The sequence below is a fragment of the Limanda limanda genome, chromosome 14 (assembly GCF_963576545.1).
Source record: "Limanda limanda chromosome 14, fLimLim1.1, whole genome shotgun sequence".
Lineage (NCBI taxonomy): Eukaryota > Metazoa > Chordata > Actinopteri > Pleuronectiformes > Pleuronectidae > Limanda > Limanda limanda.
The window spans coordinates 8,440,993-8,462,426 of NC_083649.1; the positions used below are offsets into that span (position 1 = coordinate 8,440,993).

General features: G+C 41.5%; 2 protein-coding genes across 3 annotated transcripts in view; one reads left to right on the forward strand and one right to left on the reverse strand.

Moving 5' to 3' along the window:
* Positions 1 to 5,000, reverse strand: part of LOC133019870 (replication protein A 70 kDa DNA-binding subunit-like) — a 32,280-nt gene extending 27,280 nt beyond the window's left edge. For both annotated transcript variants that reach the window (XM_061086455.1, XM_061086454.1), the window contains exons 1-6: positions 4,907 to 5,000; positions 4,422 to 4,469; positions 3,481 to 3,559; positions 3,202 to 3,310; positions 3,025 to 3,116; positions 2,844 to 2,927 (exon numbers count right to left, since the gene is read on the reverse strand). In XM_061086455.1, the coding sequence (XP_060942438.1) occupies positions 2,844 to 2,927; positions 3,025 to 3,116; positions 3,202 to 3,310; positions 3,481 to 3,559; positions 4,422 to 4,469; positions 4,907 to 4,939 (445 nt within the window). In that variant the 5' untranslated portion in view covers positions 4,940 to 5,000. The remainder of the gene's footprint in view (positions 1 to 2,843; positions 2,928 to 3,024; positions 3,117 to 3,201; positions 3,311 to 3,480; positions 3,560 to 4,421; positions 4,470 to 4,906) is intronic.
* A 1,485-nt stretch (positions 5,001 to 6,485) lies between these two features.
* On the forward strand, positions 6,486 to 13,364 carry smyd4 (SET and MYND domain containing 4). The gene is made up of 10 exons (XM_061086025.1): positions 6,486 to 6,681; positions 6,931 to 7,075; positions 8,445 to 8,534; positions 9,729 to 10,719; positions 11,250 to 11,501; positions 11,749 to 11,945; positions 12,058 to 12,205; positions 12,287 to 12,403; positions 12,819 to 12,942; positions 13,177 to 13,364. The coding sequence occupies exons 1-10, from the start codon at positions 6,548 to 6,550 to the stop codon at positions 13,298 to 13,300; spliced, it is 2,322 nt and encodes a 773-aa protein (XP_060942008.1). The 5' UTR covers positions 6,486 to 6,547; the 3' UTR covers positions 13,301 to 13,364.
* The last annotated feature ends 8,070 nt before the right edge of the window (positions 13,365 to 21,434 follow it).

Consider the following 21,434-nt stretch of genomic DNA (forward strand, 5'->3'; position numbering starts at 1 on the left):
AAAATGATCCCGGTCTGTCGTTCATCTTGGAGGAGACAGGGAGCGAGGAGGGAGGACTCAAAGGTTTACAGTGTCCGGAAGTTATTTTGAAGTAGACTACAACACAGTGTTAGAGTCAGAATCCTGTTTAGTGATTGGTCAGTGGACAGATGGACGGTTGTAGAAACAGCAATATTGTGACCGTTTTTGGAGAAATAAAACAGCACCGGTGATGGCTGTACTGTTTTTCATCTCTTTAGAGGGACGACAAATTATTAAATATTTAATCTGAAGTCTTTGACTGATTTTTTCTTCTTTCTTCTTGTTTTGTTCATCTTTTTCTTCTGTTCTGCTTCAGGTGGCTCGAGACTAATTCAGCTTCTTCAGCTGATCAGGAAGTTATTATTTGTCTTCTAAAATCAAGCTTGAGCCTGAATCATATGCACTGGACGGCTGAGGCTCAGGAGGGCGTCCACTAACCAGATGGTTGGGGGTTCGATCCCTGCATGGTTAAGTGTCCTTGGGCAAGACACCAAACTAAGAATTTTGTCGGTGTCATCTCTGCATGGTATAAGAGTGCTGTAATGAAGTTTGTGTGTGTGTGTGTGTGTGTGTGTGTGTGTGTGTGTGTGTGTGTGTGTGTGTGTGTGTGTGTGTGTGTGTGTGTGTGTGTGATGAAGACTCTGAGGTTGAGAAAAGCACTATTGAAATGCAGACCTTCTGTACCCTCTCGCATTGGAGCTCTCTCTCTCTACTGACAGGAGCTGAGACACAAGGATGAGACATGAGTAAAGGAAGCGAGGAGTGAAGTTCTTACACAGGCTTGAGCCCGGATCTTCCAACTCAACAGCAATGTCCCTATAACCACTGCGTCATCCACAGCTCATTGGAAATGTGTACCATTAAGCAATTCTGTGAATTCACACAATTGTACCTCCTTCCTGAAAATGCAATTTGCCAAAATATTGGGAAGTAATCAAACACTTGGCTGCATTGCGCAAGAGAAAACACTTTAAAATGTTAAGAGGATGCAGGACGGTTTCATCAACAGAACAATTAAACAGAGCAGCAGGCTTCCTGTATCTGGCGGGATCTCTGAGGTAACATGGATCAGAGGATATAATAAAGATAGAGTCTGATGAAGACTTAATGCAGAGCTTCTTGTCAAATTAGTCAACTTTTATCCCTCTCCCACCGTCTGTGCTGAGCTACGTGGGGATTCAGTCCACAACACAATATTCATGAAACCATGAACTCGAGGAGCCATCGGCCCACACAAGCTCCCCCAGTCACAACACACACATACGGACACACACCTACGCATGCACAAACACACAATATATACCAAGTGCTCATTATCCACCCACTTGCCTACATCCTCCATGGCGGAGGACTATTGGGTAGATTTCTGCCACACAACAAAATCAATGTTGATGCTATGAGCGCTCGCTGCTATAAAACAACTGAGTGAAACAAAGGCTAAGCTAATAAAAGAAGCTGCGATAAAACACAGACTACTTTGGGCATGATACATGGCACCAGTCGCTTTGTCAGGAAACCAAACCTTATTTGGGGGGGGTTCTTACTCTGTTATAAAAATCTGTTTGGTCGTAAAACAGTGAAACAGCGAGTTATTATCTCCACCAGCCACAATGGCGATTCGATAACAAATAGTTTTCTTCTCTGATATCTGAGCAGCATTTATGATAAAAGTGTAATTTGAAAAAAATGCACTTGTTCTGAAGGAATTGCGATTTTCCATTAACGTAGCGTTGTACCTGATCCGGTTTCATTTTGCTCTAAACCCACACTTAGACCACAGGCTGTGAACACTAAGTCCAATGAATATTAGAGGATTGAAAACAAATTTCTTTATCCGACACGTTGAAGTTTCTGAAAAAATTAAAAACAAGGAATCTGCGGGTGCAAAACTATGTCTGCAGAACAACAACACTGAGAAGAACCAGTGAGAGAGAAGCACATCATTTATCAGCAGTCCTCCTACAATGGGTGCATGGCTCCATCTGCTGGTGAGATGCGTTTTTCCAATTTAAATGTTCTCAAAAATACCTGGGCCAAGGGTTATTTAGTTCTTACCTTAGATATTTATTTTAAATGATAGCTACTTTATCCCTGACTTCATATTATTATATATGTAAGCACAACTTTCCAAGAGCCCCTTCTGCATGAATAAAGAGTTCAATTAGTGACCTTTAGTCAACCAAACTATTCAGGTATCCAGTGCATATTACTACAAAATAAAGAAGTACTTAATCTTTAGATGAAATAAGTATTAATCTATATAATGTAATACCCATGAACCTAAGGATTAAAATGATTTATTGAAATCTCAATATTTTATAAAAAGGCTTTGAAAAGCTTCCACATAGTCGTTTTCTATTCTATCTATTAAAAATCATCTTCATTGATTTTAAATCGGCATCAACCTCATGCTGCTCTTGTGTTTATGGAAACCAAAGGATTAACTGTTGCATAATCTTTGTATATTATCTGGAAAGTAAGTATAGCAATCGATAAGTGTGTGCTTGACGAATATGCGAGACATTCATCCAATTTGTTAGCTGTCAAAGATTTTCGTTAAATAAGTGGAGCCCTGCAGATGATGCCTATTTACTGATAAAACCTGCTATTGCTAAAGCAATCAGATTTCACTTTAATAGCTGCTGCTCTGGATGAGAAGCTACTTTGCCAAAACTGGTATTGAAATGATTATCCTTTAATTCTAATGAAGAGGATTTACCACAGTCCAGCACCTCAAGTCTGTGTAATGACTGCTGAGACCAAAGAGTCGTGTTTACAGAAGCATGAAATCATATAGAAAATGTTAAACATGACACACTCACTGCTGCTGCTCTCATTGGAGGGTTCAGGTGCTGCAGCCGAGGAAGACACAAAGGTGCTTGAGCCCGAATTCTCTGGAGATCTATCTGCAATTTGAATAAAGAGCATAAGGGAACCTGCAGAAACCTTTTTTTTTTTTTATGTTTCTTACTTCATGCATGTACATTTTCTAAAGAAACATACCATCTGTGCCGAATGGAGTGGGACTTCCAATCTTTCCTTCAGTTTCCACAGCCGACTGCAAGATCTCCAGACCCATCACCACCACGACACGCCTGCAACACAAGTATAAAATGAAGACAAAGCTGATTTCATGCCGCAAATAGAAAAGAGAGGGAGAAAGAAACAAGAAACAACTACCTGCCATCCGCCAGCGTGTTGGTGAGGGTCTTCTTCAGCACACACACACAGTTTGGTTCCAGGATGCTCTCTTCAGCCAGATGGTTTAACTGCGTGACCAGCAGGAAGGCTACACACACAAACACATCAAAACCAAACATATTCATGTACAACTGAAAATACTCAATCCATCATCTCTGTTCTCCTCTCAAATATAATTGTTAATCATAATAATTAATCACTTATTAGTCCGCTGCCAACACACCAGAGATTTATCATTATATTCTGCAAGATACTCACAAGTTGATGATTGTTGCCCGTCACTCATCATAAGCCGGAACCTGTTTGGTCCATTGGGACTACTGATCTTCTTCAAGTTCTGACAATCACAGAGGAAGCAAAGGATGTTATAAAACAACAACCCGTTCAAATCTCTGGATACTTTTGATCAATACTGGACAGTTCACAGTTCCATGATGACCTATAAACTGACCTGCGTATACAGGGAAAAGATACAACAATCACCACAGGAGCACACAAATATTTAAATGCTATGACTTAAAGGACATTTATGTTTTGTCATCGTCATGAACGTTATTATTTCACTCCTGAACTTTTGACTGTGAGCAGGATTATACAAAACTCCTGAAAGGATCTGGACAAATGAGGTGGAGCCAAGAACTTCTTTCATAACTTTCTTTAACATTTGAGTTTAAACCTTTTTACAATTTTCCAAGAAATTAATTGATTGATCTTGACGGAAAAACAATCTAGCATAGTTAGGGAATGTATTTCCATGAGCGTGTGTATTAAGGTGCAGCTTGACTGCATTTAAGGAGACTGTTGGGCCTCGGTGGAGGTTTGTGCTCCCCTCAGTGCCATTCAAGTTTGATAGTGTGACTGTAAAGATAAAGATCAATCCTAAATTTCCCTTAGGATAAATTAAAAGAGCTACTTATCCATTTATTGCAATGGTAGCTATTATTTGTAATGTCTTCAGTTGTACTGGACAAGTGACATCAATAAGTCAAACTTCCTTACAGCAAAAATGGACTTTTCCATGTTTGCTTTTAAATGATATAATTGTGACCTCAACATAAGCCAGAAACAGAAGCTCCAATCTACTTATAATAATAATCCACGACCTGTCAAACCATTTAAAGTCCCTTCTGGTGTGGTGATGTGGTGTTTTGAATAGAATATGGGTGAGTTGGCAGATGAACTGTTTGAACTGTACTTACCAGCAGCTGCAGAACAGGGTTTTTAACCTCTGAGCCATTGAACAGGATCTAGAACACAAAACAGTTTTATTAAAGCCTCCTGCTTTGTCTCATTCTGTCTGATGACATTAACACACTGCTAATTTAAATTTACACACTTGTTTTGTGAAGCCCCTAACTGCTAAACATGAGCTTATAAGCTAATTAGTTTGACTCTATTAAGGGATCATGATTGTTTTCTATCCACTGATTCAAATACGATAAACCTGTGTTGACTTAACTTGACTTGACGCAGAGAAACTCACCATTTCTCGTTTCGTTTTAAATCAAATGTTATTTACCGTTCAAATGTCTAACAACAGAAACAGCTGAGACTTCAAATCCCGTTAGCAAACAGTGCTAGCATGCTTCTGCTGGTGGAGCTACGTATGCTAACATAGCAGGCTGGCGACGCCGAGTTAAGGGTAAATAAAGATTAAGTGTGTTGTATTAAAGTTAACACTTACGCCAATGGCCCCCGGGGTGAGTTGTACACTCATGTCTCCAGGATACAGCTGATTCCAGAGCTAACACACACTAGCTTCCGTGTTGTGTAGGCGTGGTGAGAGTTGCGTGTGATATCGCGATACTTGCGAGGCAAACGTTACTTTCGATATGAAAACAGAGAGAAACGTGGGGAGGGGACGAGGACAACACAGGAAGTGGCCGGTTGTTACCTTCAAAATAAAAGAGTACATGTGGTCAGGGTTTGTGTGTCCGCGTGTGTGTGTTTATGAAGAAGAGAGAGAGAGAGAGAGAGAGAGAGAGAGAGAGAGAGAGAGAGAGAGAGAGAGAGAGAGAGAGAGAGAGAGACTGTCACTGAGATGTGATCGTCACACTTTAACATCACATGGCAAATAATGGACTTCCTACTTTTATATTTGCTATATTTCTACCTACACAAATACACCACATGTTGTCAAAGAAGTTTAGTTTAGTCCTGAGATCTGATCATCTCCTCAGACATAGGCTGTCTGTATACTAAAGCTACTTACTTGTCATTTAACAGTTGTCCTGTGAACTGAGTTTTCTGGTTTTGATGTTTAATTCGGTTTGATGTCTTTGATGGAAGAGGCCCGGCTAGCTCAGTTCAGTAGAGCATGAGAATCTTTATCTTCAAGCCCCATGTGGCGTTTGAACTTTTCAGAGAAGGAATTGAGCACAAGAATTCTCATCCAAGTATTAGCTTTACGAGAGTTTAAAGTGATTTCTGATATGATGAAACATCAGAGCATATTAATTCCACAGGTTTCTCCCACATATCAACCATGTGTAGTTGATCAATTTGTCTCTTTCCAAATTTAAGATTTATTTGATTTTGTGGAGAAAGAGATATGTGAGATGGTTCTGGCTAAGTTCAAGGAAAATTGGGTTAAAAAAAGTTTAGGGCGAAACTGTTTGTGAGAGCTGATCATCTCCTCAGACCTTTGTTGTCGTTAAAGGTTTTACTTGTCATTAAATATTTGTCTTGCAAGCAGCTGTTTTCAGTTTTTTTTAATACGGTTGAAGATTATTTCACCATTGACCTAAGTTGTATTATATGGGATTTGCCTGCAGCTCTGTTTACCCCTGAGACTCCAGAAATGGTAAATGGATTTGTATTTATATAGCGCTTTTCTAGTCTTGATGACCACTCAAAGCACTTTACAGTACAGTTTCATATTCACCCATTCACACACACATTCATACAGTGCATCTACTTGCAGCACTTTGTTATTCTATGGGGGGCTATTGTGGGTTCAGCATCTTGCCAAAGGACACTTCGGCATGCAGATAGTTCAGGCTGGGGATTGAACCGCCAACCGTCAGGTTGGAGGACGACCACTCTACCCCTCAGTCACAGCCGCCCACAGTCAGAAGTGACTGAAACCCTCCATCAGCAAAGTGGTGAGTAGATAAAGAGTATCTTAGTGAACTATCCCTTTAATTATGGCGCTATTGATTCCCTCTGCTGAGCTGTGGGTGTTGAGCAGCATGCGTCTTATTTTGAAAGGCCTTGTCGGAAACTCCCTGTGACTTCCTGTAACTAACCCGCTTCAGAAGCGGCGGGACACGGAATCAAAACAAGCCTCACATGTCCCTCATGTGCTCTCCAGTCTGTCTTCATCATGGATCTTCCTTGTGTCCAGTGGCAGGACCACGTGGCCCGGAAGTGGACGAGGCTCAATCCCGAGTCTCAGGAGCGGTTCACATCCCTGGTGGAAGTAGATGATGTTTTTAAATGTGCCTCAACTCTGACAACGTGAGTAGCTGCAGCTCAAACCACTGTGGTCAGTCCTCAGGGGACAATGACCTGGAGCAAACCACCTGATCCACTTTCATAATAATATCCAGTCTGTTGTCCAGAGTGAATAAACTATATGAATTTGTTTCTATTCCGTTATAATCCTGCAGGGGTCACTTTTTAAACAGGACCCTGGTTCAGCTGTCAGTCCCATACAGAGAGTGTCCTCTGTGTCTCATTGATGGAAACTTGTCTCTTGTTCTCCAGACAAGAGGATCTGGACTTCCTGGAGTCGTTCTGTGATGGAGGCTCAGTGCAGAAGGACACAGAGCGAGCAGCAAAGTGCAGGGAGAAGGGAAACCGCAGCTTCCAGAGCAGAGACTACACTGCAGCCGCTCTGCACTACTCTCAGGTTCAAATAGAGATTCATACTCCACCTCAATCAAAGACTGCGTGGATGTAAAAGTCATCTTTCGAAATACCGTCTAGCTTTTTATTTCCATGTGATGTGTGTATTTTTTTTTTAAACAATATTTTTTATTGAAGTTTCAAGTGCATATCAAACTTTATGCAGAATTTACAAACATTTTCATTTATATCCCCTCGAACAGCCACTCATTCACACAGACAAAGAAAAAAAGAAAATGGACAAAGACAACAGACATCAAACTAATGGAGTAAAAAATAAAATAAATAAATAAATAAAAAGAAAAATAAGAAGAAAAAAAAGGCAGGATCATTTCACAACCTGTTGTTCAGTCAGTGTTATCCGTTTCATTGGTCAAAAATGACATAAATTATTCCCAAATACAAGCAAACTCCTCCTGTTTACCTTCAACAATGTATGTCAATCTCTCCAGTCCAAGACAAGTCATCAACTCCTTCTTCCATATTGCCAGTGATGGTGGTTCTACATTTTTCCAATATAGTGCAATCCCTCTCCTTGCATGGAGAAGTCCAAAGTCAACCATCTTCGATTGCCTTGTTGTTCTGATGGAGTCTTTGGGGTATATTCCAAGTATACAGATTGTTGACATCAAAGGAATGTTACACTTAACCATCCGTGATAAACATTTAACTACATTTTCCCAAAATACCAAAATCCTAGAGCATTCCCATAGGCAGTGAATCAAAGTTCCCTTTTCAGTCAGACATTTAACACAAACATCCGGGATGTTAGGGGAGATATGGTGGAGTTTTGCAGGGGTTATATAAACCCTCATTATGATGTGTGTATTTTAATCTTGTTCCACTAGTGTGCACATTTAACCAATAGAATTCATGTCATGCAAATATAGTAAAAGTTCTGATATAATAGAAAATTGTGTATAATGTAAAATAAATTACATATATGTAAACTGGTTCAAAATCGTTAGTTCAAATACACTGGGTGTTAAAGGGCAGTAGGACTCAATCATGACAGCCCTCCCAGTCTTAAAGGGATAGTTCACCCAAAAATGAAAATGCATTCATTATCCGCTCACCACTCTGCCGATGGAGGTGGTGGGGACCCCTTCTTCAGATGTAATAAAACAACTGAAAAAAACATAACATTCCTCCATACTGCTCATATGATGTCATCACAGTGTCCCCAAGCCCCGAAATTTAAATTTGACTTGAAAAGAGGTAATTTACACCAAGTTTTTATCCTGAATGTCCTCTGATCTGTTGTTTTATTACAACTGAAGAAGGTGTAACTTTGCCTGCAACACTGTTTTGGTGAACTATCCCTTTAATAATTGTGCATCAGTGCTCAGCTTGTCTGTCTCCTGTGTCCACAGGGCGTTTGTTCTGCTCCCCCGAGGTCAGAGCAGCTGTCTCTGTGCTACGCCAACCGCTCCGCTGCCCTCCTCCACCTGCAGCTCCACCAGGTGAGAAGCTGCCATCTTCAACTTCTGCTCAAACTATGGGGGATGCACCGATCCCACGCTGATGTCACAGAATCAGATACTGACTCACACAGCTGGATTCGGGTATCATGACATTTGGGGGGGTTCCATGGGGGGGGCGATCTATTTAGGTAATTTCATGAAGATCAATACATTTAGTTATATGAAGGATTTAAACGTTAATTTGAAGATTTTGTTTCACCAAGTTGCAGTTGAGGATCATTTTGGATTATATAATAAATAACATTTCATTACAGTTATTTATATAATAATTATATACATATATTTAAAATAATGATCATTATCTCTTCCACACAGTGAAGAAAACAACTTATTAATTAATAAAAACACTGGTATCAGATCGGTATTGGCTGTTAAATAATGAAGCACTGTGTGACTTGTGGTTTCATTAGAATTAATTTTAAACCAGCCCTGCTTGTGCTGATGTTTACCAGAGTCATGATTGAGGGACCAGATTAAACGGCACTTGACTGATCCTGCAGGGAAATGTTACCATAACTCGTGTTATTACTGCTACTACTACTACTACTGCAATATCACAGATTCAACCTGCTGTCTGTACTTGACTCATGAATAACTGCCCATGAATGAATGATTTCAGAATATAGTATCAGGATTCTGACCTTTTCACATGCATCATTGACATTAAATTATATTCTCCACTTGGTCACTCTTGCAATATGCACTCAGCTAGAAGTGTATTATGCAGGTCAGTGTAAAACTAACGCAGTCTAACACAGAATACCTACAATAGCTCCTCATGTGTGAAGTTTATAATGTTCAGTTTGTGCTGAAACTCTTCTGGAATCTATGAGTTGTAGGGTTTATTTAAAATTGCCCATAGCATTTATATCAATGAGGGTATAGGCTGAATAACAGAAAGACTGACACTGCTTATATACTCATACAAGTGATAATTGAACAAAATATAATATTAGATATGTTGCTATCTTATTTGTATGAACTGTAAGTCGTCTACACAGCCTGTTTAGTGTCTGACAGGAGCTCCTCCTCTCTCAGCCTTTTCAGCTCAGTGCCTCCTGGTTTAGGTTTGGCTTAATTCTCAGTCCTAGACCTAAAGCATTTTGTAGGTAAAATCATTTTCGTAAGTCAGTAATTTTGTGAGTGACACTCCTGTATGACTGTTTTTTCCAGGAATGCCTGAATGATATTGACAGAGCCCTGGAGAATGGCTACCCTTCTCGTCTTCTGCACAAACTAGAAGAGCGTCGCACACAGTGTCTCAAACACGTCTCTGGAGGTCAAAAGAAAAAGGACGATCGTCACGGTGCTGCCTCAAAGAATCACAAAGGTCCGGACAGAGCCGAAGCACCTGTGAGTGAGATTTGTCCTCAAGCTGCTGTGGGGTTCAGCCCGGAGAAAGGCCGACACCTGGTGGCTGTGCAGGGAATAGCAGCTGGGGAGGTGATCCTGACTGACAGGCCGTACAGCTGCGTCCTCATACCAGGGATGGAGGAGGTGCAGGGGAGGAGAGGAGGGCTGGAGGCAGAGAGGGGGGGGTTTGGAACCGAGCACCGACGCTGCCACAGGTGTTTGAGTGAAACGCTGTGTCCTCTGCCGTGTGACGGGTGTAGTTACAGCCGGTACTGTTCCACCGGCTGCCAGCGGGATGCCTGGGAGGAACATCACCACTGGGAATGTCCACTGGGAGCAGATCTGATGGTGATGGGTGTGATGTCACAGCTCGCACTGAGGGCAACGCTGAAGGCGGGGTTAAAAAACATCCAAACGGCCAGGGAGCCAATCAGAGGCAAGCACACAAAGTCGGAGCCAGACGGTCCAAGCAGTGAGTCGAGTGACACTTCTACTAATCAACCGGATCCGGCTGCTTCACACTACGGTGACTCTTACCTCAGCGTGTTTCACCTGCTTCACCACCTGAACCGCCACAGCCCTGCTCTGCGCTTCCTCAATGCTGTTACCATAGCAACGCTCTTCCGGAGGCTGAGCGAGACAGGACCTCCACCTGCATCTTGGACCCTGGGTGGGCCCCCAGCGGCACCAGAGGAGGATGGAGGGAACGTAGACTGGAGCACGGAGCTGTGGCTGATGGGAAGTGCAGTTCTGAGGCACATGCTGCAACTGAGGTGCAACGCCCAGGCCATCGTCTCGCTGCAAGATGCAGGTACTGATACTACTGATCCACCTCATCAGAGTTTCAGCGAATCATTCTGAAAAAGACGGATGAAACATTTCTAGATATTTTTTGTGGGGTCATTGTATGAAAGTTTTCTGAGGTTTATGAGGTTTCTGAAGTTTTTAATGTTTTTCTCTTAACTTTCTATTATGATAATAGTTATGCAACCGTGTATTTAAAAAAATATTCCTGCAATTTATGTCTATAGGAACAACTCTTTTCATAATGGATTTGTTATACATTTATACACTAAATTAATTAATATTATTCAACAAATTTATCATTTCATTGATAAAATCTCAAAATGTATTTTTACTTTTAGTCATTTATCATAATTATTTATTTGTTGATCAAGTAATTGAATGAATCGACTTCGCACCACTTAGCTGTATCCATGCTGATAGTCTAGTACAATCTACCAGGTAGTCAAATACTTTGTGTGTTTTCAATAATTACATCTTAAGTTGATCTCTTTAGTTACACTCTGACCTTTTACTGTTTGATTTCGTGTCTGACAGGAGCAGCTAACTCCCCGGTGCAGTCCCGCAGGGAAATTCGCATTGCCACGGCAATATTCCCAACTCTCAGTCTCCTGAATCACTCCTGCTGTCCCAACACCAGCCTTGCATTCAGCACCAAAGCTGCTGTTGATCCCTCCGGCTCGGATCTGTCTGCAGACGTCAGTGAGACGGTGTCTGAGCCCCGAGTCTCTGTGACTGTCAGAGCAGCCAAAGTTATGGATGCAGGACAAGAGATCCTGCACTGCTATGGTAGGAAAATGATTCTGAGCATGTGTATGAATAGAAATCACTTTATATTCGGAATAACTGATGCAGAAGAAAACCCATTGTCAGGGCTCATGCTGATTTTACAGCACCACTACATTACACCTCTATCTGCTGAAATGATCACATCATTTTTTACAGTTTCCTGTGTGGCTCTATTACCTTCTTCTCGTCTTATTGTTTTATGTACAAGTTTTGCAGCTTTCACCAGTCCTCTCTGTCTCTCCTCCAGGTCCTCACAGCAGCAGGATGGTGACCCCCAAACGCCAGCACCTCCTGCAGGAGCAGTACTACTTCCTGTGTCGGTGTGAGGCCTGCAGCCGAGCCCAGGAGGAGGGAGGCACGGAGGGCGGACAGCAGCGGTCGGGTGGTGGAGGTGCTCGGCTCGAGGAGGGACTCCTGTGTTTCAAGTGCAAAGGATCTCTCAAAGTATGAGCTCATCTGAGAGTTGCTTTTTTAACTTTTTTACTCTTTCAAGATCGACCTTACGACTGTGGACTTTTTCATCTGTATTGTTTTTGCAACATTTTATGATTTTCAGAGAAGCGGTGCAGACAAGGGATCAGGATTCATGTGTTCCCAGTCGTCCTGTTCTCACCGTGTGTCGTCATCTGAAGTGAGCCTCGTGCTGCAGGAGATCAGAGTCGACCTGGAGAAAGCAGTGGACCTCATGGAGAGAGAGAGGCCAGGTGGGAATTCTGGGAAACCATATTTCAAATATAGATACAGTTTAAGATCTATGTGACATCTTCATGTTATTCTCCCCTCAGATGAGGCAGTGAGACTCTTGAATAGGACTCAGTGTGAGGCTGCACGAGTCCTCGCAGAGACGCACCCTCTGCAGGGAGAGCTGGCTGATGCTACGGCCAGAGCATACGCTACAGTGGGTGAGGAAATGAATGTGTATGTGTGCTACTCCATTATGGGATTAGTGCACCCCCCATCTTCACACAAACTTAAGTTTTTTAAAGATAAATAAACAGCTAAAAAAAAACTCACATTGCAGTTTAGTGGAAAGAATGATAAAAAATTTACCTGGAATTATTTCATTAAATGGGATAGCACTAGTCAATGAATATGAATTTTTATTTAAATTTAGAAAACATTCCACTATATTGCAAACATTTATTTAAAACAATTATTTATATTATATCATGAATTTTCCTTTAACTATTAACTGACATCTCCTAATATTATGTAAAATTTCATATTTCTTTGCTAATTCCAATATTAATATTCTCAGACCCATGTCCAGATGTATGAGCAGTTCAGATTTTTCCTGCTTTGCTCTGGTGTTCGTAGGTGACTGGAATAACGCCGCCTCCCATCTGGAGCGCAGCGCCGCAGCTATTGGCTCCCAGTACGGAGATGACAGTATTGAACTGGGTCAGCAACTCTTCAAATTAGCTCAGCTACACTTCAACGGGTGAGTAAGTTGTAGCGACAGTGAGGACAGTCTTCAGGGCACGCCGCTTCCCCCTGTCTGATGGGAGGCGTGTAGTCACAGTGCAGCTGTCCAAGTCATTTCCCTTTAATGAGATTTAATTAGACGAAGAGCTAGACACGAGTCTACAACTCAACAGTTTGAAAACTTGTAGTTCTTTATTGTTTTGACTGAGGGTACCAGTAAATGTTGTCTGTTCTCGTCTCGTCCTCCCAGGGGAGCCAGAGGTCCGGCCCTCTCTCTCATCCCCAAGGTCAGAAGACTCCTCCGCCTGCACTCTGGTCCGCACTGCCCGGAGCTACAGGAGCTGCAGGACATGGAGGACTGTCTACGAGGGTAGTCTCCAGCAACTACACCAAGAAAAGGCTTTACACAAAACATCTAATTCTTAGTGAAACTGAATAAAACTGTGAAATTATCTGAAATTGTTTATGTTCCTTTTTTTTGTGCTTACTAACAAGCTCAGTAAATACTGTTTACAGTGCATGCAAAGATAAAGTATAAATAATGGTAGTTATATACAGTATAACACTTTAATGTAAGTATACTGGTGTGCATGCAACATGTACAAACCAACACTAATAAGCTTATATTTTATTATTTACATTAAATGCAAAGATGAATTTGTTTAGTAAGTGACATGGTAACCTGCAGAGCTTCCAATTAATATAAGCATATGCAAAGTACAGATAGAAGTAGTTTTATACTGACTATATATTTGCTACTTTAGAGTAAGTGCACAGGTTTGGAAGTAACATGTAACTCTGCCCAAATTCCAATCTGCCACTGGTGTACCTACAGTTCATTGTGACTCTGACCTCTCAGAGTCAGAATGTATCCATCAATAATTTCAATTTCATGCTCCAGCGGTGGTCCTGCAGCGTGAGGCAGCTTCTCCGCCAGGTGCTTCCAGGATAAATGTATTTCTCTAAATAAAACCGAAGGACGTACGTTTGCATGACTCTGGGCTTTTTGCAGAAACGGTTTAAACTGTAGCAAGTTAATTAATCCATTCATCAATCTGCAAAATCTCTCACCTGCCACACGCACACGTACAGTGGCCCTCTGACCTTTAGGTGGCAGCCGTTATCCACTGACAAATTCAATTTCATGCTCGGATGGCAGAAAAGCAAGATGTAGCCGTGACTCCTGGACCTTCAGTGCCCACCCCATGTCCTCCAGGACCTGTATACCATTATTTCTTTAGGAGCCACTTCTATCGAAGCATTAATTAAAAACCTTCTCTGTAACTAGTAGAAGAGGAAAGATTGCTCGTGTGCCACATAAACACCTAAATAATGAGTCAAACGTATTGAAAGCTCTGCTGCTGAGGTTCATTAGTTTTCTGAGATGAGGGAAAGCTCACGTGGAGCAAAGACAATAAAATCTCGATCCCAGCTGGAGCTCCGGAGGCATCTGCCAGTTACACATCACCCGTATCTGGAGGGCGGCCATCTGACAGACGGGCCTACGTGCACAAGGAAGGTCAAGACAAAAAAACTCAGAGGCAGCTGGTGAAATCAGCTGAGGAGCGGAGTCTTTATGGTGATTCCCAGGGGCACAGGACCAGGACCAAAACATGTGAAGATACTGAAGAACTGCCGGAAGTAAACTGAGTATGATGGTGTCACGGATTGATCTGCTTTGCTTATTGAGTCTCTGATGAAAACCAGAGATCCTCAAAGTCAATCATTTTCATCATCTATCAATCTCCTGCTTATTTTCTAGATTAATCACTTGAAGCTTCAGAACAACAGTCTCCTACAGCCCAAGGTTACACCAATAACGTCTATTACGCCTGAATATTCAACTTATAAAAATGTAAAACACGCTTTACTCTATGATTCAGCTCCTGTGATGAAATTATAAAATACTTTCCGTTGAATTGAGCTAATTTATGTTATGAACTTTTGATTTGTCTTTGAAACTTTGCGTTTGACTCATTTTGACACGGAGGATTGTTGTATTTTCAGTTTAGACTCACAATCTCTTTGTCTCTGGACTTTGGTTTTGTTTATGTTGATTTAAAAATGTTTAGCTCTGTTTGCATATCCTGTTTTACTTTGAAGCTTGTTTCCTTAATTACTTCCTGGCTTTGTCGTGACAACCAGTGCCACAAAAACAAATGACTCTTGTCTTGTTGACCTACAACAGTTGCCCAAACTTAAATTAATGTTGAACTGCTCCATGCTCAATAGCTTTTATCCCAACAAAACTATTCAAAACTATGAAAACCAAACTTCATGTTTCATTATGAAAGTGTCAGCCTGTATATTTAAAGACACGTAACTTTCTCTCGGTATAAATCATAAGTGACTGAATGAATCACACTGATCCACAGTCTGGTGCAAATAATTAATATTTAAATTCAAATTAACTTGATACAGTATCCTCCCCCGCCCCCCCTCACTCAAATCCCTCTCAGAAAACCCCAGAGCAGATTCCCTTCCTAATGAACGACAGTACTATGAACGTTATGATGTGACAGACAGATTTAGTGTCTCAGTGGGTGAGTCACTGATGCAGCTTCACATCTAGAGCCACAGATAAGACGGCTTACATAGACATCAAGAGAAAAGAGACACGGCCCCCAATGTTCACTAATGCACCCTAACAATCTGAAATAATGAGCAAGTGATAACATAGTTTTCATATTAATTAGACATCATGAAGCTACAGTGTTTGAATTTCAAATGAGCTGATATTCCTCTGATGAACTCTAATAAAAGACACTTTCAAAAAAAGGCTTTGTGTTTGTTTTTTCACTCTCTGGCAAATTCTCTACATCTCTGCTGATCCTGTGTCTTCAGAGCTGCTTGTTTGTTGTCTCATCCCTTCCTGTGTTCTTGAGCTCAGCCCGTGCTTCTGTATCAGCCTGGAGCCGAGAGAGGAAGATTGCAAAGTGAGGAAAGGGACAAAGGAGGATGAGGAGAGAGACACCAGCAGTAAATAAGTCTGCAGCCGTCCCCGTGCTGCTGCCCTATCAGATCCCAGGGCCCTGAGTTGACCGTCCGGTGCCATTTGAGGCCATTTCCAGAGGCTGTGACCTCGATCTTATCGGATGTCTTGCTATACATAATGCAATCAAAACTGGCCAGACCGCAAACAAATAGCTGTCGCGTGTGTATTCTGTATCAATATCTGTGACACACACCGGCCGAGTTACCGGCAGCCGAGCGCGGCCTGACTCAGCTGCTGGTCATCAGCGTTACCACCTCCCCCTGCATGAATTATACACACAGCGCCGCTGCCATGACAATGAACTCTGACCTTGGTGGAGAGAGGGGAAAGACCAACACACTCCCATTTCAACCACATGCTCACACCGTCAGTCAGAGGTAAACAAAGTACTCAGATCTTTTAATTAATCCTGATCTTAACATTTTTTTACCAAAGTCAGTTTCTTTGACCAACAGAGACGCAGGTACTCAATTCTTAAAACTATTGTCCCCATAACATTTGTCCCAAAAAGTCAAACTGAGCTACAGCCCATAAAAAGGAAATGGCCATCTGTGTTTTTCAGATATGGTAATAGAATTTGAATATAGCTATAAGAGAAATATATGTTGATTGTTTAGTTTTGCACAGTTAGTGAAATGAAAGAAATAGTGGATACCAGACCAGAAAGGAAGAGCAATGGAGCCAGACACAAAAATAGGAGGAAGATCTTGTATTTCCTTTTGTATTTCGAGAATAAAGCGGAAGTGTCGACAATAAAGTAGGATTGCCAAGAATAAAGTCAGAAATCTGAGGGAAACGTCAAGCTAAATCAGAGAGATATTCTTTTCTCCTCGGAGAACCTGATTACCTCTGTTTTTGTGTGAGAAAAGAGAAATAATGCCAGGCAGTTGATCATTTGCTGAGGTAGTTATGTGCTTGGGTGTAGTTTGATATAATCTTCAAATTTAAACTTTAACTTGAAATGTCAAGTTTACTTCCGCCTTTTGACCTTTTTATAACAAAGTCTTCCTCTTCTCCTTTTATTCCTGTGCCTGCATGTCTCCAACACTCCGATGGAACACACAGTAGATGTTGCTGCAATAGTTTGAAGTTGCTCTTTTTGGTCTGATCCCCCTGCACTCTGAAGCCTCCCTGTAGACCCCTGTGTAGGGTCTCATGTTAACCTTTATCGAACAACGCACCCCCTCTCACCACCCCCCCCCTCCTGACAGTCACACGAGCCCCTCACTCCTCACTCCGAGAGCTCCGACCCCCTCAAACTCTCCGGTGTCCGCGTTTTGCCTTTAAGTGGATTTGTTCCTTCAGTCCGTCTCCTCCGTCTTTCAGCCCCTCTCTCCGCGGCGGAGGACATCTGATACATGATGCAGATGATGGTAATGTGGCTGGTGCTCATGTAAAAATAAAACCCCCCATCGCTCTCTCACACAGGCAAGGTTATTACCAACTATTATGGAAATGGCTGGCGGTAAATCATTGTCACTCACCACTGAATGTTAAGTACAGTTATGAATTTAAAACAGTTTGGAAAAGACTCTTGATTTCAGATGGAGTAATAAATAGAATTGTTTATTGGTATTTATTTTTTTTGTCTTTCACTCTCAGGCTACAAGTTTAGAGTCCGAATCTTTATTAGAAAGAGAAAGGACAAGGAGGATGAATTCCAGAGAGGGACTTGCTAATTTTAGTATGAGTGCAAGAGAGGTGTGCACGAAGCCGCGGTGGGGGGGTCAGTTGGCAAACGGACCCGCCGGCAATCACTCCCCTTACACAGTGTGTTCACCTTGCTGGGACAGACTCTGATGACTAAGCAGCTCAAAACAGACAAGGTTTTAATGGGCGTGAAAATCTTCTGCATTCAGCTCTTCAGACCATAATGTAGGTTTGAGCATTGGTAGATCGATGGGTTCACTTCACCTTTGTGCAGATATTCACCTCCTGCGAACAGCTCATGTCTTCATCTGGGTTTGTTAGTCTGTTTGTCTGATGTTTAGCAGAATTAGAAAAAAAAAACTGGACAGATTCCCACAGAACCTGGTGGGAGGACGTGGTGTTGGTCAGGGGAGGACCCAGTAAAGTTTGGTTCCGAACTTGCCATCTACCATTTACCACATGGGCCACTTTCAGTTCGAATCCAGATTACACTTTGCCTAAAGCACCACATGTTTGCCAGAGAAGACCCACATTTGTTTTTTCGGGGATTTGGCCCACATCCATAAGCTATCCGGATCAGATACAGGACAGTTATTTTTTTACTGTCTTTTAACATCATGAGGGTATTTTTCAACATTTTCTTGAATTTCTCCGAGAAGAATTCATGGATCTTGATGAAAATAAAGTCAGGCACGTTGAGATTCAAAAATATAAATCCAGATCTAGTGGATTTAAATGTGGTTTTCATAAGGGGACTGTTGTGCCGCTACCGTTCTAGTTCATGATGGATTCGAGTGATTCTGGCGAACCTGTGACTTAGTGACAACCTGAATGTTCGACACTTGTTGTGTCTTTGTTTTTGAGTTCAGGAAGTTGATTTGATTCTTGCAATTTAAATCTTTATTACATCTTATTTACATGAGTGAGGTTTTTACTCTATAATCATTAAATCCTGGCTTCATTGTCAACACATTATTTTCAGCAGTGAGTGATGTTATTAGCAAACTCCACAGAGGAATGATTTCTTCCCCCATCTCCCGACTAGAGCGCCTGCTTTCCTCTTATGATGTTCCCAGATATGAGAGCTGAATATTGCTGACATCATTCATCCCACTCCGGGGAACAATAACATCTTTGACATCCCTCGAACCTCAATATAAAAAATATTGAGGAGAAAGTTGCCCTTGGGGAAATTTATTTATTTACTTAGGATATTTTCTGTGGTGTAAGCAGTTCTCTATGCTCTATGCAGAACTAAATAAGTTAACAGAAGAATAAAAGGCCTTCAACTATTTTTTTTCATTACATTTATAAAATTGTACTCATTGGCAATCGGATATTTTCCTGTCGTGTGTGTTGGATGCAGCAGCAGTGGAGCAGAGCAGGACTTTTGGGGGTTGGGGTTGTGAAACAGGCTCAGAGCTGTGGAGCTGTCCTGTGGACCAGCCATTGGGGTAAAAGCTAAGAATAGATCCCTCTCCCTCTTCTCTCCAGATAAAAATAATTACCTCCCCTGTTTAATATGCTCCACCATTATAAATGTAAGATAATCTCCTCCTCCTGCTCCTCGCCCATCTATCCACACCCCCTTCTCCGCTCTGCTCTCGGCCGTAATGGCACGAGTATTTTCAGCCCTGTGGATGGATGATGAAGACATTTACCCTCATGGTTGTCAACGCTGCTCATTCATCAGCTGCCCCTCCCTGTAGTGTAATGTGATCCTTTATTGAAAAGGGGGAAATTTCAGTTCAACTTTCTCCATTGATAAAAGAAAAGTGCAGGATCAGCTGCAGATCAGTTTAGGGTTTGGAGTCGTCTTCAGGGACTCCGTGCAGGGATCCTGCTCACTGCTCCTCCCTACTGCTGCTGGTATTATCAGCAAAATGTACTAAAACTGTCAAAAGAAAAAGTAAGAAAACATCTCCTTAGGCTGATATATGATTATATATGACATCATGATATATATCCTGCTGATGCAAAGATGTTTTAAACTTTTATCGCTTGTTGAGGTGGTTTTTAACTGTTCAATACTTTTTGTAGTTCAGAAGTTCCAAAGTCTCGTGTAGGTGAGGGTCAGAAGGTCAAAAGATGAAGCTGAGAGATCTCAAGTTGTTAACTGAGGCAGGAAAGAAGAGGGGAAATGTCCAGTGACCAATTAATATACATTTTTATGACTTTTTGTCAAAGTCAACTTTAATATCAATTCTGCCATAGGTACAGGACATAGACTGGATTGAAATGCTGCTTCTCTCTGATCCCTGGTGTAAACACAAAAGTAGGGAGCACATATAAGTACTTAAAATAAGTGTATAAATGTATTCATCTTTGTTGAACCTGCAAACCAGAAACTTGACAAAGGGCCTCAAGCAAAATGCACCACAAACCAAAAGCTGTGGCTTGTCCACCAACCAGAGGGTCGCAGGTTCAAATGTGTGAGTGTGCGAATGTGTGAGTGTTATGGAGAAGGTGCTGTACATAGAAGCTCTGTATGAATCTGTGTATTAAAACTGTACTGTATAGTTCTTTAAGTACTTGTGAAGACTAGAAGAGAACCATATAAACAAAGACCATTTACCATCAGCAAAAAGGATGTGAATGACATTTTACATTTTACAAAGAAGTTACAACTGTCATGTCGATGTAGCGCAGTGAGCTCACAACTAAAAGTGCATTATTCTGCAGTGTGGACGTATTAAGTAGAGGACAGTGAAAATACTTCAGAATTACACTTGAGTAAAGGTATTAAGTAAATTTCCCGACTACCCTCTGCCATCACTCACAGTTCTGCACATCGCACGTCTCTCAGCAGCTACAAAAACATGAATTATTGAATAAATGGGAGACGAGAGCACCACACGCTGGTCACTGTCCTCGGCTGCAGAGCATATCAGCAGGCGTGAAGCGCCACCCTGACTGTGAGCAGAGGTGTGTGTAGCTGCTGATGGATGAAGGGCACCGTGGACGCTGATGGTCTGACCCTGCCAAACAAAAATATCGTCTCTCAGTGTGCCCCCCCTCCCCCAGGACAAGCTGCCAGGGTCAAAGTTTACTGAGAGATGTGGAGGATGTGAATCAGTTATCATCTGGATGCATGGACAACATTTTGTTCTAATCCTTTATTTGTCATTTTATTAACTATATACAATTGTATTTGGACAGGCCAGTGTTGTAATATAATAGTAATTATCTGACGACAAACTCTGGAAATTTAAACTCTATAATTTAACCAAATCAGGATAATATTTTATTTCTGTATTACTTTATTCCCCGATTTTATGAAATATTAACTCCTGTTTGCAAACAAAGCTCTATGAAACTATGCTTTGAAAAGTGCCATACAAATAAAGTTTGAATAATAATATGATATAATCATTTTATTAACTATTATTTTTATTATTAATGTTGTAGTTTGACAGTTAAAAATCTGCATTTTGTTATTGTATTATAATATAATAGGATATATGTATGACCGTGTTCCTGGGCAAGAAGACAAAAAACATGCTATGCAGTAACTATAGCGTGATTATTTATCATTAACACATTAATTAAAATGAAATCTCATTTTCCGAAAAACACTTTAACCGTAGAGTTGCACTGTAACCAGATCCCCCCGGGGCTCATGAACCCCTTCTAGCCGGACTGGCGGCCGCCCATGTGTCTTGACTCGGGCGGTTGGTTCACTTTCCAAGGCGTCACTGACACACTGCACAGCTGCCGCCACAAGGACAAACAGAGGTCACCTGCACATCAGATATCAACCGTTTTGTAATTCAATCTAAATAGAGACATTGCAAGCCAAGTATCCATAACATTTCTCTGTTACGCGATCGGTAGAACATTAGTGTTCGATATGGACCAGGAAG